The following is a 14,920-nucleotide window of genomic DNA, read 5'->3' as shown; positions in this document are numbered from 1 at the left end:
TACAGATTTTAGCAGTTTGTTTCTATATGCAAGTTTTCACAGGATGTATCCTTGAGGTAATGTTTTCTATAGAAATATCAGCTGGAATCCTATCATTTGATTAAATGAAAGGCAGATATCTCAGGAGGTTATCTGTATCGTGTGAAGTTGACTGTTTTTGTTGTCTAAGGGTACAGCAGCATTCATAAACTTTTTTTGTGATACCTACTTCAACGTTCTGTTTATGTTTTAACTCTTTAATGATACAGTATTTCCACATATATTCAAATATGAGAATTTTTATTTCGATTGCTATTATAGATGAAATATTTGCCTTCATTAATGATACTGTCGAAACACCAGTTTGTATAGCTCTCTTGCGTGTAGTAAGGCAGGTTGAGGTTAAGAGTGTAGTTAGCTTCTTAATGTCATCTGATGTTGTTTGATCCAACATCTTTCTGGTTGACAGCTGATACTTATCTACCTTGCATATTATACAGATGTATTGGTATCATACCATGCTGTGGATTCTTCCCCACATCTAACATCAGTAAAGAAGTAATTTAGTTTTTAAAGTCTTGTTTGGAAGTACATGAAGCATCCTAGCTATCCAACAATGGGGATATCTTCTGTCAGAATGTTTTTCATTCTGCTACTGTAACTGTTTTACAATATATAGCCATGAACAGTGATTGCATAGGAAGTGTTTTAATATGACAATACAGTACATAATACAGTATTATGTATATTAGCAGGTGCACATTGCATATATTTCTAATGTTTCCATAACATACAGGAGACTTAAATTTCTAACAACATAGAAGTTATGTGCCTATACTATGGGGAGCCACAGTTGGTCTTGGTCCTCCACAATGTAGACATGGAGTCAAAAAATAATCAGTATGACTCGCATATAATGAAAATCTTTGTGAAGCACATTCAGTATGTAGGTGAATACCTAATTTCAATAGCACATTCCATAATCTTGATAGAAGACTTCTGTATTTTAGATGTGTATGGGGGAAGATGTTACACAAAGGTTGTTGGTTTATGCCTTTGGTTTTGTGACTTCAAATTTGAAATTTCCTCCCATGTTTTGTAGTTTGTGTTTTAAGAGACTCATTAGTGTCATAAAAATCTGGTCATTTATCTAATTATGGCAAGTGTTTTTATAGGGCCACAAGGCCAGTTGTTTGTTTTTTATTGGATACCTCAAAGAATTTGTGCTCTTGTTAGAACTGGGCTGGGACATGGTGGAGTGTTAATTAATAGGTGGGTATTGGAGGGGGAAAGCTGTAAGATGGAATCTTAATTTATTTTTAAGAGTGATGCTTTCTCAAAGTGAGGATAGAGTGGATTTAGGCTGACTGACAAACATTTAAGTGGTTTGGGGGGTGTTGGGTTCCTCAACCTGTTTACAGTAGAGCTTTGTCTATAAAGTGGCTTATTAAAGCAGAAATCTGAATGATAAGTCGTCTTCTGTAACCTTTTGTTTTGGAGCCAGCAGTTAGATCGCAGAGCACAATATCGGTTCAAGCTGTGACATACAATCAGGAAAATGAATGAAAGGGAGCTGGAACCACCAGGCTCTGAGCTGAAAGACAATGCATAGTCCTATCTTTAGTCCTTTAAGATGGAAAAGATTGCCTTTTTAAATTTTCATTCTTATTGCATAATCCGGTCCCCAAGTTGATCTGGTGCATAAAACACTTCAGAGGACTGGAGGAGAGGAGGACAACTCAGAATCTGATGCTTGCTGAGAAAACAGTCCATAAAATGTCTGCAAATATAGTTAGATAAGCAACATATTCTGTTGGAGTTATTTCATATATAAAAACAATTTCAAATCCACTATTTATATAATTTTACTTCTAAATTGCTTTGAGGTGTTTCTTAGGAAGCAATTCATAAATGAAATAAATAAATATGTTGGCGAGAGAGAATAAATGAATGTTGCTTTAATGTCAACATGAGTTCACCCAACTAGTGTATCCCTGACTGTGGTACCTAGTGAGAGACTGGGGAGAATCGATGGAGCATGCAGAATTGAAAAACTTGGAGGTGAAGGCATCCTTTCCCAATGGACAGCCAGACACAGATAATTGCTTCATTTGGACACAATAAATCATTAGTTAGCACCACAGGAATCAGCCTGAACAAAGCACAGGCTCCCATGTTTTTCCTTATGTGGAAGAGAACAGAAACATTAGCATCTTGTTTGAAGCTAACTGTGGTTTACCATTATGACTGAATGGTGAACCGCAGCTAGCTTTATGTTTCTTTCAGGTGAAGCCATGATTGTAGGCTGAGTTTGAAGTTGATTCTGTTTTGCATTCAAATGAGAATGTTGTCGGTTGCAACTGCTATCCATTATTCTGCATTCTCTCTGTATATTTCCATAGACAGCGATCCTCCAAGCACAGAGACAAGGATGTTCCCCAATACTGTGTCACACAGATCAAAAACAAGGCTAGCAGCAGTGACCAGTGGGAGTCCAGCTGTTTTTCATAAGTTGCCATCATTTCCACAGCTTGTACTGGGTACCTGCACATTTTGGAAATTATTTGACAGGTGGTGATGTAACAGGTGTATCTGTACTTGGCATAGAGATGTAGTGCCTGGTAATTTTCTGTCTCAGGTGGAGTTTAAAGGACCAAGTCTTCCACAAATAATAATAAAAAGGGCAACCCCCATGTCTCTGTGATGCTACCAGAATTTGCGCCATAGCTAATCCTATGTGTCTATTCTGATATTGGCTGCCAGATAGTCCTCCTCATGTAACTCACCCCACCAGTCTTCATAATGGAGAGGGCAGTGAGTTCTCTCCCCCCCCCACTACCTAGTTACTGCTGGTGTTAGAAACAAAGCAGTTGAGTGGGATATATGGGGCAAGGCAATCCCACAAGTAAACTGTCCTAAGCGCTTTATATAACAACAACAACACACTGAACTTCGCTTGGTAACATGTTGGCAACCAGTGCAGATCTCTGAGTAGAGCAACCATGTCATGCTTCATCATTCTGCATTGATTTTTCATGATGATTTCTTATATATTGTAAAGTAAGACTTGGTTTTATATAAAAGAAAAGATGAGTAATTAGAAATGTGTGTTTATATTAAAGAGAGTGTCTTCATTTTACAGTTGAACCAATTTGACAATGATGCAATTTATACAACTGAAGCAGTGTCAGATATGAAGTACAATAAAAAAAGAAGCTGAAATAATTCTAAAATTGCCAAGTATGAATATATCATAAGATTCATACTTGGCAGTTTTAGAATTATTTCAGCTTCTTTTTTATTGTACTTAATATAAGTGGTGAGAGTTCATGTTAATATTTAATAATGTAGGTTGGTTGTTATGTAAAGAAATTGTCTTTCTTTTAGCTGAGTATAGTGCTAAGAGTTGTGTAGCTCCATTGATTGGTTCCATGCAGGCGAAACCTGACCTTTAGCAGATGTTTGAAAAACTGCCAGTACTCGGTGTGATCAGTAGGCTAGACAGTTTTTTTCCCTCTCATGCTGGCAGAAAACCTACATTGTCTTAGTAACACAGCGTTGCTATTTTAGCAGTTTTTGTTTTGTTTTCTAAGTGTTTCTAATTCTTGAAAAGAGTTTCCAGACAGGTACTTCTAAAAGTTGTGATACAGATATAACTGTTGCAATGTCTACAAGTTTGTGTGAACATATTTTAGGTATTAAGCATCTAAAAACATTTTCAGTTGCTGTGCTAACATCTCTGTCATATGTACCTTCTTAGCACAAATTGTGAAATAAGTACATTTTGCAGCAACAAAGAAGTGAACTTCTGTTGGTTGAATTTGTTATTGCCTTTGACAATTATGTAATTCTGGTGTCTCATACTTTTCTGGGGGCATGTGTGTATGAAATGCTTTTTTTCCTTACAAATCAAAACACAGCCCATCTGGAGCTATTGGCTAAGAACTGGATGTTGTATGACTCTCTGTGAAGGCAGCTTTTCTAGCAGTATTTAAGAGGAAGATGCAGCTGCTTAGCTGTAGGAGTTTAAGAAAACAGAGCCTGTATTGTTCATTTTAAACTCTACTAGTTAGGCTTCAGGAAAATGTGAGTTATCTGATGAATACTTTGACAATACCACCAGCTCCAAGGCTGGATCTTTTCCTGCAGGTGCTAATATTCCTAAGAGCTTTATAAATGCTTTTGAATGCACAGAATTTGGGTTTTTTGAAAAGATGGAATTACAATAATCTTGTTTCAGTCTGAGATGTACAGTGGGTGATAGCCATGGTTAGTCATCCTCTGACTAGACCCATCAGAACCAATGGCCTTAAACAATTTAAATGAGTCTACTCAGAGTATGACTAACATTGCAAATGGTCCAATATGTATAAAACCTTATACTGCTCTTTTCTCTCTCTCTCTCTCTCTCTCTCTCTCTCTCTCTCTCTCTTTTTTTTTTTTTTTACTATTGGAAACAAAGACCTCTTAAGTAAATCAGAATGAGGGGCAGATGGTAGGGAAAGTGTCTTGTAATTGTAGTGCTAATGTGAATTGTGGACCCTTTCCTTAAACCTACCGCAAAGCTAGGATCTGCTCCTCATTACTGTTTCCTGACATTAAACTTCAAAGGAAAATCCATTTGGCCACTCTTCTTCTATCTGCATACACCTATCTGCATCTTGCTGCAACAAATCTGGCCTATATAGGGTTGCTGTGACACAATTCGTAAGTTACCCTTAAATTTTAAGGTGCTCTAAGCATGGTTATATAAACCTTTATTTATCACCACAGGGGTAGCTTATCACTGAAGGAGCACAAAAACTTACTTTGCAAAAAAAAAGATGAGGAACATAATTCTTCAGAAATAAAGAACTTAATTTGAAACATATAGGAATCTCATTTTCCAGACATTGCTAAATTTTGTCGATTTTGTTGCCTCCAACTAGTGAGGTGTTGTAGATTAGAGCTAGAAAACAAATAAAGCATAATTCTGAATTGTTCCCAAACTTGGTTATTACTTAAATACTCTCACACAGGTACAAATTAGAATATGTATTTAAATAATTTTTATCCTGCTCTTCAGCCATAAAAGGCTCCATGCAGCCATACAGATCACTTAAAAAGACAGTTACTGCCCCCAGGATTATAACTTGAAAATACATGACATAAAAGGAAAATGAATTTGGAGGAAGAAGTAATCAAATGAATGTTGTTGGGGGTTTTTAATGGAACACAGAATAAAAAACAAAAGCTCACCAGACAGAAGTCACCAGAATAGTGGTTGAAAAATACTGACCCAGGCTAGTGTCGTGAAGGACCACATCAGCAGCTCAGGACTTAACATTCTGATGATTTTGCTTAGGAGCAGTCTAAAATCAAAGAAATAAAATATTATGGTCTTGCTGTTAATGTATGTGTATCATTGCAATAATGTTTCTCCAACTACTTTATCTCCCCAGGTATATGTGGAATTTGATGACCTTGAATGGGAAAAACGAGAATGGGTTAAAGTTTATGAAGATTTTGCAGCCTTCTTGGTGGAGTACCAGCTGGTCTGGGCAAAGAGAAAGGATCCTAGCCAGACTCAGGGATCAAAGACCAAGCATATTCAGTGGCCTGCACTGGTAAGATATTGAAATTCTTTTTAACAGTGGTGCAAAGGATACAAACTGCTCTGGGCCCCACTTCTCTGCCTCCCTCAACCTATTGGTTCATATTGCCTTTACCAGCAGGGTTAGAGAAATGACATTAGCGTGCATATACAGTATTGCTCAGTTATTCCATTGAGGCCGATGGCTACCTTGTTATCATCATGGAGTCTCAATGTTTAGCCCTTGTGTTAGTTTAACAGAAAGCAATAGAAACATTTCAGAATATTAAAGTTCAGGGTTAAAAAAATAATCAAAATATACACCAATCAAGTTTTAGACAAAACACTGAGGCCTAGAAGTTCTTTGGTCGCTGCAAGTTCTGTTGTCGACTCCTTGCTAGCTAGCCAGAGGGAGGAGACCACTAGGGAGCAGCCCATACTCAGTACACAGAGGCTTGACTCTCTGGGCAAAGTCTGTTCCCTTCCCTGTTTTCTCTTTCCTGAAAGGAACACTTTTTAAAATCCATACTTTATCTGTTAGAGGGTGAGTGGATACTTAGAGGGTGAGGTGGAGGAATATTTTTGGGTTTTTTTAGTCTTTTAAAATCAAAACAGCTGTTTCTAGATATTGGAAGAGAGCTATATTAGCCAATTCCTGTCAGCCTCTTTTGGGGGCCTATTTTCTAGGTTGTTCTTCCTTAGGTGCTGGAAGGTTGGTTGAGGTTGGAAGGTTGGTTGGAAAGAGATTAAAAATAAGAGTGAAGGGCCTGTATGGGAAAAGGCTTTGACTTTGCTTCCTTTGTTTGTGTGGATCTTCCTCATTAATTCCATAGTCACTTGCTTCCATTTGAAATCTCATGGCTGTGTTATTGTTACAGGAATATTGCAGTGTAGTTCTAGTGTTTCTGAATGGAGGGTGGTTAAAATTAGTAGGTGATGCCTTAGTTATAATTTTGAGGCAATTAAATGAAAAATATTTGCGTATTCAGTAAGCTGTAAGCACCCCACCTCCAGATTTACATGCTTAATTCCTTTACCAAATACATAACTATACAGTCTATGTTTGGCTTACAGCTTCTTGATTCAACATTTTATGATGTTATGTATTCTCATGTTATTTATTTTGTGAGTTGTTGTGTAGGCTGTTATGATGTGCCTGAGTTGTTAACTCGGCACATATTTCTTGTTCTTGTTTTGTGCTTATAGAACATTGTACTAGTCTGGAAAGGGAGTCTCAACATTGTCTCTTGGGAGCAGGGTCTTCCTGTCCACCTCCTTGAGTTTCCACCCTGATTCCATTTTTGTTCCATACCATTTACAGAGCCCAACACAAATCTCAGGATTGCACTATTTCACACAGAGACCCCCTTGAACTACATCAGATTCTTTGTTTTTCAGATTTCAGATTTTTAGATCTTTACTTAGAAGCTATATGACTATACACTCCTTTTCTCTTTCCTTGTGCAGTTGGCTTCAGTGAAGCTTTTCTGGTTTATTAAACCAGTCTCCTGTGGTGTCTAAACCAGTAGGATGTGTTTTAAGGCTCCCAAAAAACAGGATATAAAACCAGGATCTTATTATGGCTTGTAGGGAGCTCTTACCAGTTTTGAAATGATGGGAAACAATGTTTTGGGAAACCAGGAAAGTTTTCCTTGATGCCATGCCCACAAGGGGAGGGTGGGTGCAGGCACACATTCATTTCTGTATGAGCTGGATCACCATAATATAATTTTAGCATGTTTCCGCCCAACTGGTGGGCCAACAGGTTCACCATTTTTAGTTAGTGCAGAGGAATCACTTAATGTCTTGCAAATGTTTTACAGATTTCTTATTTTTGGTGGACTGCAGGAGCATTTCTATTTAAGCAATTTAATTTCTTCAGAAGAAAGATCACTTGTTACCTGTTTTACACACTGAAGTGGAATTGCAACTGAATTGTGCATTTGGAATCTCTAGTAAAGCTTATATAAAAGTCTTAAAGCTCCTAGAAGATCATTTCTGAGACTATAAGATCTTTATGGCTAGTACAACAAGCATAACCAATGCATGTGGGATGACTGGCCAAGCTGCAGCCCTTTCAGGGCCTTTGGTTGATTTAATGTATTCCCTCCTGAATTTCTGTGCACTTTGTTCTGTGCTGCTTGGGACCTCCAGTTTGAGTTTTCTTGGGTATCATTGAACAGTTTGAGTAAGAAAGATAAGCAGTATATCTGGGATAGAATTAAGGTGTATATTAAGGGACAAAGAGTAGGAATTGCTGCTGTGAAGAGGCTTGCTTGCAGGGAGGAAGTGGAAGAACGGTAGCCATGGTGAGGACAAGGGGACTGTCTCTTTCACACATTGAGATGCTTATTTGTGGTTTAGAAACTGTGTATTCCTAATACAGAATGTTAATTCTATCTTGCAATATTAAAATATTGTCTTCATAGCTGTAGATTGGAAGCATTCATATTCAGAATCAGAAAGGCAACAGGTGCCTGCAGGTTTGTGTTCTTAGTTTATTGCAGAAAATGTACTACCTGTTGGCAAGGCTAGCAGTTTAGCAGGCACATGTGATTTCTATAGCAAATGAAAAGACTGATTTTTATTTGAAGCTTGTAAGCTTCTGTACCGTTCTTGTGAAGAACTTTTAGTTGGTTGAATGACATTTTCAGGACACTGGTTTAATTTATACAGTATTGTGCTGCTAGCTGACATATGCTTACAGAAGGTTTGAGTCTATTGAAAACAATACAGTTCCATTTAAACATCATCTTATGACTGGACTATGTTTTCTCTGCTGCATCATTATGTTTACTAGAATGTATGTGTGCATGCACTGTTCTGCACTGTCTCCTCAAGTTTATTAACAAGGCAGATACTGTGTTCCCATTTTGCTGTCAGAGGAAGTATAAAATATTCCTATGACATTGTCAGAAGTGATGCAGTTGACCTATTTCCCCATTGTAAAGACAGGACGGATTTCACAAACTAAAAGTTTTTCTGTGAAATTCATTGCTACAAAGAAGTCTAAATGTTCACTGCCACGTTGAAAAGTATTTATTGCAGTATCTGAAAGTTGCCTTGAAGCACATTGTCAAAAATATTCTTATGTTGTAAGTTATATTGAAAGCACAGAATTTCCCAAACTGCGTGAAACACTGAAAACATTTTCACTTCTGTTGAACATAGTTACTGTATACAGAATGATTTGACCTTGGCATACAAGGCATAAGGCATGGGATCCCTTCTGGGTTTGTCTTCCATTTAGATTTTGACAGCTTATTGCAGTTGGCCTAGATGTAATGGTACAGAAGAAATGCTGTTTGTTTGAAATGGAAATGAGACTCAGCATGTGCTTGACTGAGCAGCCTGCATGTTCTGTGGCATCTCTGTAGTGCCAGCAAAGACTAAAGGTCATTTGAGGGTGCTGGGATGACTCACTGGCTTAATTTCCTCATCACATCTTAGTATATAAGATGGGGTATATAAATTGCCTTAGGGAAAATATAGTGAAAAGAAAAGAAAATGTTGCTGATTTTAGTTGATTAGTGCACTTGTGTTCATCCCTTTCAGACTCATGCTTAACCTCAGTCTACAACATGAGACCCACTTTTATTTTTTCACTACACAGGTTCATCTTTCACCTTGATTTTTAAGAGCTAGAATGACCATGTGTGGATCAGGTACAAGACCCTGTTACCATTAGAAGAAAAGTGGGAATTTGGGTCAGTGCAACTTGTAGAGGAGTGAGAACTAGCAGCTGCTGAATTTTCCTTCTCACTTCATAATTATTTAAACACTAAATAAGCTCTTTCTTCTTTCTTTTTCTTTTCGCATTTAAAAGCTGTTTTTCTTTTTTGCTCTCATTACAAAAACCATTCTAAAATTATTTTGTAAATTACTATAAAAATAATTGGGGGTGCCACTGTTGTGAACCCACCTTAGTCTGGGGTGCAGTTTATTAATTGAAGACCAGTGGACTAGTAGAAGCTAAAAGTTAAACATTTGCAATGAATTTAGTGAGCAGGAATTATACCTGTTGTAATTCACCTTGATTTTGTGTGTGAACCCATGTTACATGTTGAAATTGTTGGGACTGATACATTGTTTGGAAGAAGTGATACATCACAAAGGCCTGCCTGGGTGCTCTTGAACAAATCAGATCTGGACCAAATTTTGAGGGTCCTGTTCCTGCAGTGTAGAGGAGAGGAAGATAAAGTTCTGTTGCATGAACAGAACTCCTTCTTTACAAGTTTGTGTGCTCTTTTTTGTTCTTGGCAATGTGGAGTTGTCATAGGGGAGTCTTGAGAGCAAATTTGAAAATGTTGCTCCTGTTGTAGGAAAGTAAGATGTTCTGCCCTCAAAGTTAGCACATCTGTAATTAGTACAATGTAAATTGTGATCTCGTGAATATCATAGTTCTAATGAATAGTACCTGCAATATCAGTAGGTCCAGAATTGGCCTCCACAGTCACCTCTGGACACACTGTTAAGACCATAGTCACGGAAGACAATCTTACTCTGTTATGAGTGATCGCCAAAGAAGAAGATAATATCAGTAATGAAAAGCAACATGATTTCCTCTACTTTTTAAAAATTGCATATAGTTAATTCAGTGCTCTTTCTGGCAGGGAAAACACACTTTGCTAAATTACAGATTCAATGGGCAGTCTGCAGCTGCTACAGAGAGCAAACTGTAGAACAACCACCCCAGAGTGGGGTTTCTCTCCTCTCCCTTGCTTTTATGCTAAGCAGTAGCAATAACAGCAGTGTCTCCAGCAGCTAGAATTACAGCCAACCCATGAGAGTAAAAGAATGGGTGAACTGTTACCTCTGGCTAGTGGTGCTGTGAGATCCCTCACCATAAATATGTCCAAAGCAGGAAGCCAGCTGGGTGTCCGAAAGCTCTTGGGGCTAAGGGGATGAGAGGTAGGAATAGCAGCACAGTCACACCCAGCTGGATGCCATCTGTTCTAGCCTTACTGGACTCAGCATCCAACGTACTGTGTGTCTACTCCTTTCACTCTCCATACTACATTCTCACACTGCTGCCTTAAGCAAAAAGACCCATCTCTCCCCTGCCTTCCTTTGGAGAGGGCTTGTGTCTTCTTGCAAAATTAAATGTTTGGGGTGATCAAGCAGTTCCTAAATAAAAGAGGTGCATATTTTGAAGAGCAAAATGGATCTGTAGTTAAGAAGTCAAGTTGCAATCACCTCCAGAAAGCAATCGAAACAGAGTAAGTGGGAAGGAGTGGGTAGCAGAACTGGTGAGACTGAGGTTAAAGAAAAGGATTAGCAGGGCTAAAGAGCAGGGCCAGTCCAAAGCATAAAGTATAGAATCTGTGAGCTTAGCACATGGTAGTGGAGAACAGGAAAAAAATCTGCAAAAGAAAATAAAGAACCAGAAAAAATTCCAACCCACATTTCAACAAAACAGCAACTTCTTCCTCAAAGACCAGGGGTCGGCAAGGTTTACCTTGCCTGGGCCAGCTCACTCCAGTGGAGATCCTTCCACGGGCCGGATCGTGAGTGTGTGTGCCTGCAGTTTCCAGCATCTGCAGGCGCGATTTTCGGTGCCACGGAAGCGAGTCCCTGCGCTGCGCCACTTTAGCGCAGTGCGCAGGGACTTGCCAAGTGGGCGGCTCGGTTTGGGGGGTTTTGTTTACTAAATGCAGGTCAAATATATGACATTAGGTCACTCTCTAGGGCATCAGAAAATTTTCCAATGCAAACTGAAAAATTTCTGGTGAAAATAACTCTAATTTGCATAGGAATTTCCTCCCACCCCCAGAAAGCCCAAATATCTATTTAGTAGAAACCAGCTCAGAAGCTTTCTAGTCTGCTGCAGTCAGCAGCCACGTGCCAGTAAACATTGCAGCAGGGTTTTTCTCCCCGTTAAAAGGGTTTGTCAGTGCATATCAATTGTTCAAGGATTATTGTGCTCCTATTACTGAATTAAGATTAGTGGTAGTATAGCATTTCCTTCACCACCACAACCTTGCTTCCCAACCCCCCTCATATGGAAAGGCCTTTAATTTTATCAGTCTAGCCTGATAAGCTTTCTTAATCATTTCTTGTAAACAAAGTGACTGCTTTCACTTTGTAATCTCTTCACTGATATATTGCTAATTGTCTTAAACTAAACTAGACCATATTTTTCTTTGCCTTATATAAAACAAAAGATATATTCTAGTATAAATGTTATAGACAGCACCAGTATATGGTTTTAAATCTGTATTACGCAAACATTATATCAATAGAATGTTTGTTGTCCTCCCTTTTTAAAATGTAGCAATTTATCTGAAGAAAATTACTTTTAATTTTAATTGCTTTTTTTAATGATGATGATGATGTTGATGCAGGAACGTTTTCTAGCATGGTACAAGCTTCAATCAGTAAATGCATCTCTTTTGAGTAGCAGCCTTTGTACATAGTACAGCTTACTAAGAGGACCTTGCATTAGAGCTACTCATTTAAATGTACACCTCTCTACTCCTGACTGGAAGTGCCAGGGCATAAATGGAAGGGGCCACTAGCTGTTGATCAAATCACTTTATTCTCAGTATTATAGGACACAGACCAATTAATACACACAAAACTCTTATTAAAATGTCTCTAGGTGATTTACTTACTTTTCATCGCTAAACTTCATGGTTGTTTAACTGTGTAACGACAGCAGCACCTCCAATACAAGAAAGAAAGAGCAATAAACACAATAATCATATTCCCTCAAATTCCTGAGATTATTTTGTTCCCTCCAATTTCTCTTCTCTGGATCTTAACCCTGCTGCAAAAGCCAATAGTACAAATACAGTCATACCTCAGGTTAAAGAAGCTTCGGGTTAAATCGTTTCAGGTTGTGTCCCGTGGCGACCCGGAAGTACCGGAAAGGGTTACTTCCGGGTTTCGCCGCTCGTGTATGCACAGATGCTCAAAATGATGTCATGCGCATGTGCAGAAGCGGCGAATCGCCACCCGCAGAAACGGGTTGCATTCTGTTCATGTTGCGAATGGGGCTCCAGAACGGAGGCACCACTGTATTCCCTTTTACACAAGATTTGCCTGGTCCGAACAACACACTTAGCCAAACTGTTGGGTTAGTATGAATATGCAGGCTCCCTAAAAAGAGCTCATAGCTGCTTTGTTCCTCCTAATCCCCCCATCCCCCAGCTGCTGCACCACCAAGCTAAACCAAGGTTTGGTTTAGCATGCCATCCCAACATGGACAATCACAAGAATAAAGTGGGTCCATATAGTCTCTTCTTCTCTCTCTCTCTCTCTTTCTCTTTCTCCCCTCCCCCCCCCCCCGGCTTAAAAGGCATTGTAGGCCAGGGTTCAGCACACAACAAAAACTGTATAATGAAGGTGCCACACATACTTCTGTAGGGAGGGCATTATACAACTTAAGCACTGCCACAGATAATGCCCTTCCCCCCAGGTTTTGCTTGGTGGGTGGTGCCAAAGCCTACTGATCTTTACTCCCAAGAAGGTCTCTAGGGCAGTCTTTCATATATTTGGGGTCTATTTCAACAGCAGCATAATGATAATAATGATAATATAAGATTTCAATAGAAGTTTTATGTTTATAGCGCTCTCTCTCTCTCTGAACTTTTAAATAAGTAAAAGTAATGTTGAACTAGAATATGTCTTGGAAGGAAGTGTGCATTTTCAATTTTCCCTTTCTTCTGCTGTTCTCTGGGTCTGTTATGCTCTCAGCCTTCCAGAAATGACTCACATTTTCAGTGCTGGCTGTCATCCAAGTTGCAGATAAAAGCCCTCCAGCTGGCTATCCATCTTGTTCTACACTTCAGCAAAGGAGTTGCAGTGAAGCGTTGCTGTTGGCAGTACAGAGCAGCTCCTCTAGCAGAGTTATATATAAATATTTTTCACAATTTCTGTAGAGGTTAATGAACAAACGCTAGCACATGCAAGTAGCATTTCTTGATAAAAGTTCATAAGAGTTCTTTGAGACAAAAGAAATCTATCTTAGTCTTTCTTCAACCTTAGGAGCTATCAATGCTTATCAAACAAAAAATTCTTTTTTATATAATCTTGCCGTATAGTTTAAACTCTCAAGGGAACTTTGACCACCATTCTGCATACTCAGATGCTGTATGTACATGTTTAGATCCTCATGACTACTAACATTTCTTTTATATGCTGAAGTCACAAATCATTAGGATCAGTTTTTCTTTCATAAAGGAAAACTGAGCTTGTGTTTGAGCCACATTGAATAACTTTTCTGTAAAGTAGGGCACACTGTTAGCAGAAATACACTAGTACTGTGGCTGTAAGCCAAGACAGTAATTGAAGGTCATGGATTGTTTGCTAAGTGCAGTTCTGTGTGCTGTTTTGGTCCATAGGGGGACTGGCAATGCCAAGAAACAAAGAGAGCTCTGTTTGTTTTTTTTTTTTTTAAGGTTATGGTATGGATTGCTTGACAGTTAATGCCTGACTGTGAGATGAAGCAAATGGTGGCTTAATGAAATATTATAAATTCTATAACTTTAAATAAAGTTTGTCACGTGTGAAAGTTTGTATACCTCAATACTTTGTAATGCTGGTTTCTGAAATAAATTGTGGTGTACGTTACGCAGTCACTCTCACTCTACATTTACATAGTTGCTTAGTTTTGCCTGCATTTTTTTACTTCATTTTTTTTTACGGCAAAACAGTTGCTGGTGAGGTAGTATTAGAATGCAGCAGCCACAATTAAACTCTGTTCAAGTAGCACACATTTACGAGTTTGAACTAGTCTTGCATTTATATTCATGCAGATACAGTATTTTCTTAGGTCTGGTTTACATAAGCATAGAATGAGATGACGAGATCCTGTTGTGGTAGAATATTCTGTATTAAGGAGGCTGAACGTAGAGGGCACCATGCTTTCCAGGTTTTGTTTCTTTAATCTTAGTTAAGCAAAAATTAGCACACCCATTTTTTCAAGAACCCCTGTTAGCAGCAGTTTGCAACCTTTTAACCACTGTTAGGGCAGTAAGGAAATTTTGCACATTAGAAGTTAGCATGAAACAGCTGTTTGTCCCCATCCCTTAGTTGATAGTTAAGAAACAGGCAGTGTTACATCTGCTTGTTTAGGTCATTCTAACACAATTTGTTGTGACACCTTTAAATCACTGTAGTTTACACACCAAGTAGCTAGTGTCTGTAGTAAGGTTAAAAATCCTGTGGATAGTCAGAGGGTTCTTCACTTTCTTTCCTACTTTGGGCATGCAGACTGTGATATGAATAGTCAATGGAATTTAGGGTTAACAGCAGCAAACTGCTGAAATGGTTTTGAGGTTGTAGGAAAGGGAGTAAGATGTCTAAGAATTCCCTGATGTGTAAAATTTAGATGGTTGATTCAGAGGAAAAAATGACTCTAGCTTT

General features: G+C 38.6%; 1 protein-coding gene and 1 long non-coding RNA gene across 4 annotated transcripts in view; one reads left to right on the top strand and one right to left on the bottom strand.

Moving 5' to 3' along the window:
* Positions 1-14,920, top strand: part of JMJD1C (jumonji domain containing 1C) — a 121,596-nt gene that overhangs the window by 41,121 nt on the left and 65,555 nt on the right. For all 3 annotated transcript variants that reach the window (XM_079975570.1, XM_079975568.1, XM_079975567.1), the window contains exon 2: positions 5,421-5,585. Coding sequence is in view for 2 of the 3 variants with exons in the window: in XM_079975568.1 (XP_079831694.1) it covers positions 5,421-5,585 (165 nt within the window). In the remaining variant the exon portion in view is untranslated. The remainder of the gene's footprint in view (positions 1-5,420; positions 5,586-14,920) is intronic.
* LOC307216012 lies at positions 5,175-13,349 on the bottom strand. Its single transcript, XR_013838880.1, has 3 exons — positions 13,269-13,349; positions 12,166-12,215; positions 5,175-5,330 (listed from the first exon to the last, which is right to left on the bottom strand). It is a non-coding gene; the product is annotated as an uncharacterized lncRNA (long non-coding RNA).

This window comes from Podarcis cretensis (genome assembly GCF_951804945.1).
Source record: "Podarcis cretensis genome assembly, chromosome: 5".
In the NCBI taxonomy this organism is placed as follows: Eukaryota; Metazoa; Chordata; class Lepidosauria; order Squamata; family Lacertidae; genus Podarcis; species Podarcis cretensis.
The sequence above is the reverse complement of the archived record's forward strand: the minus strand, read 5'-3'. Positions and strand labels throughout refer to the sequence as shown.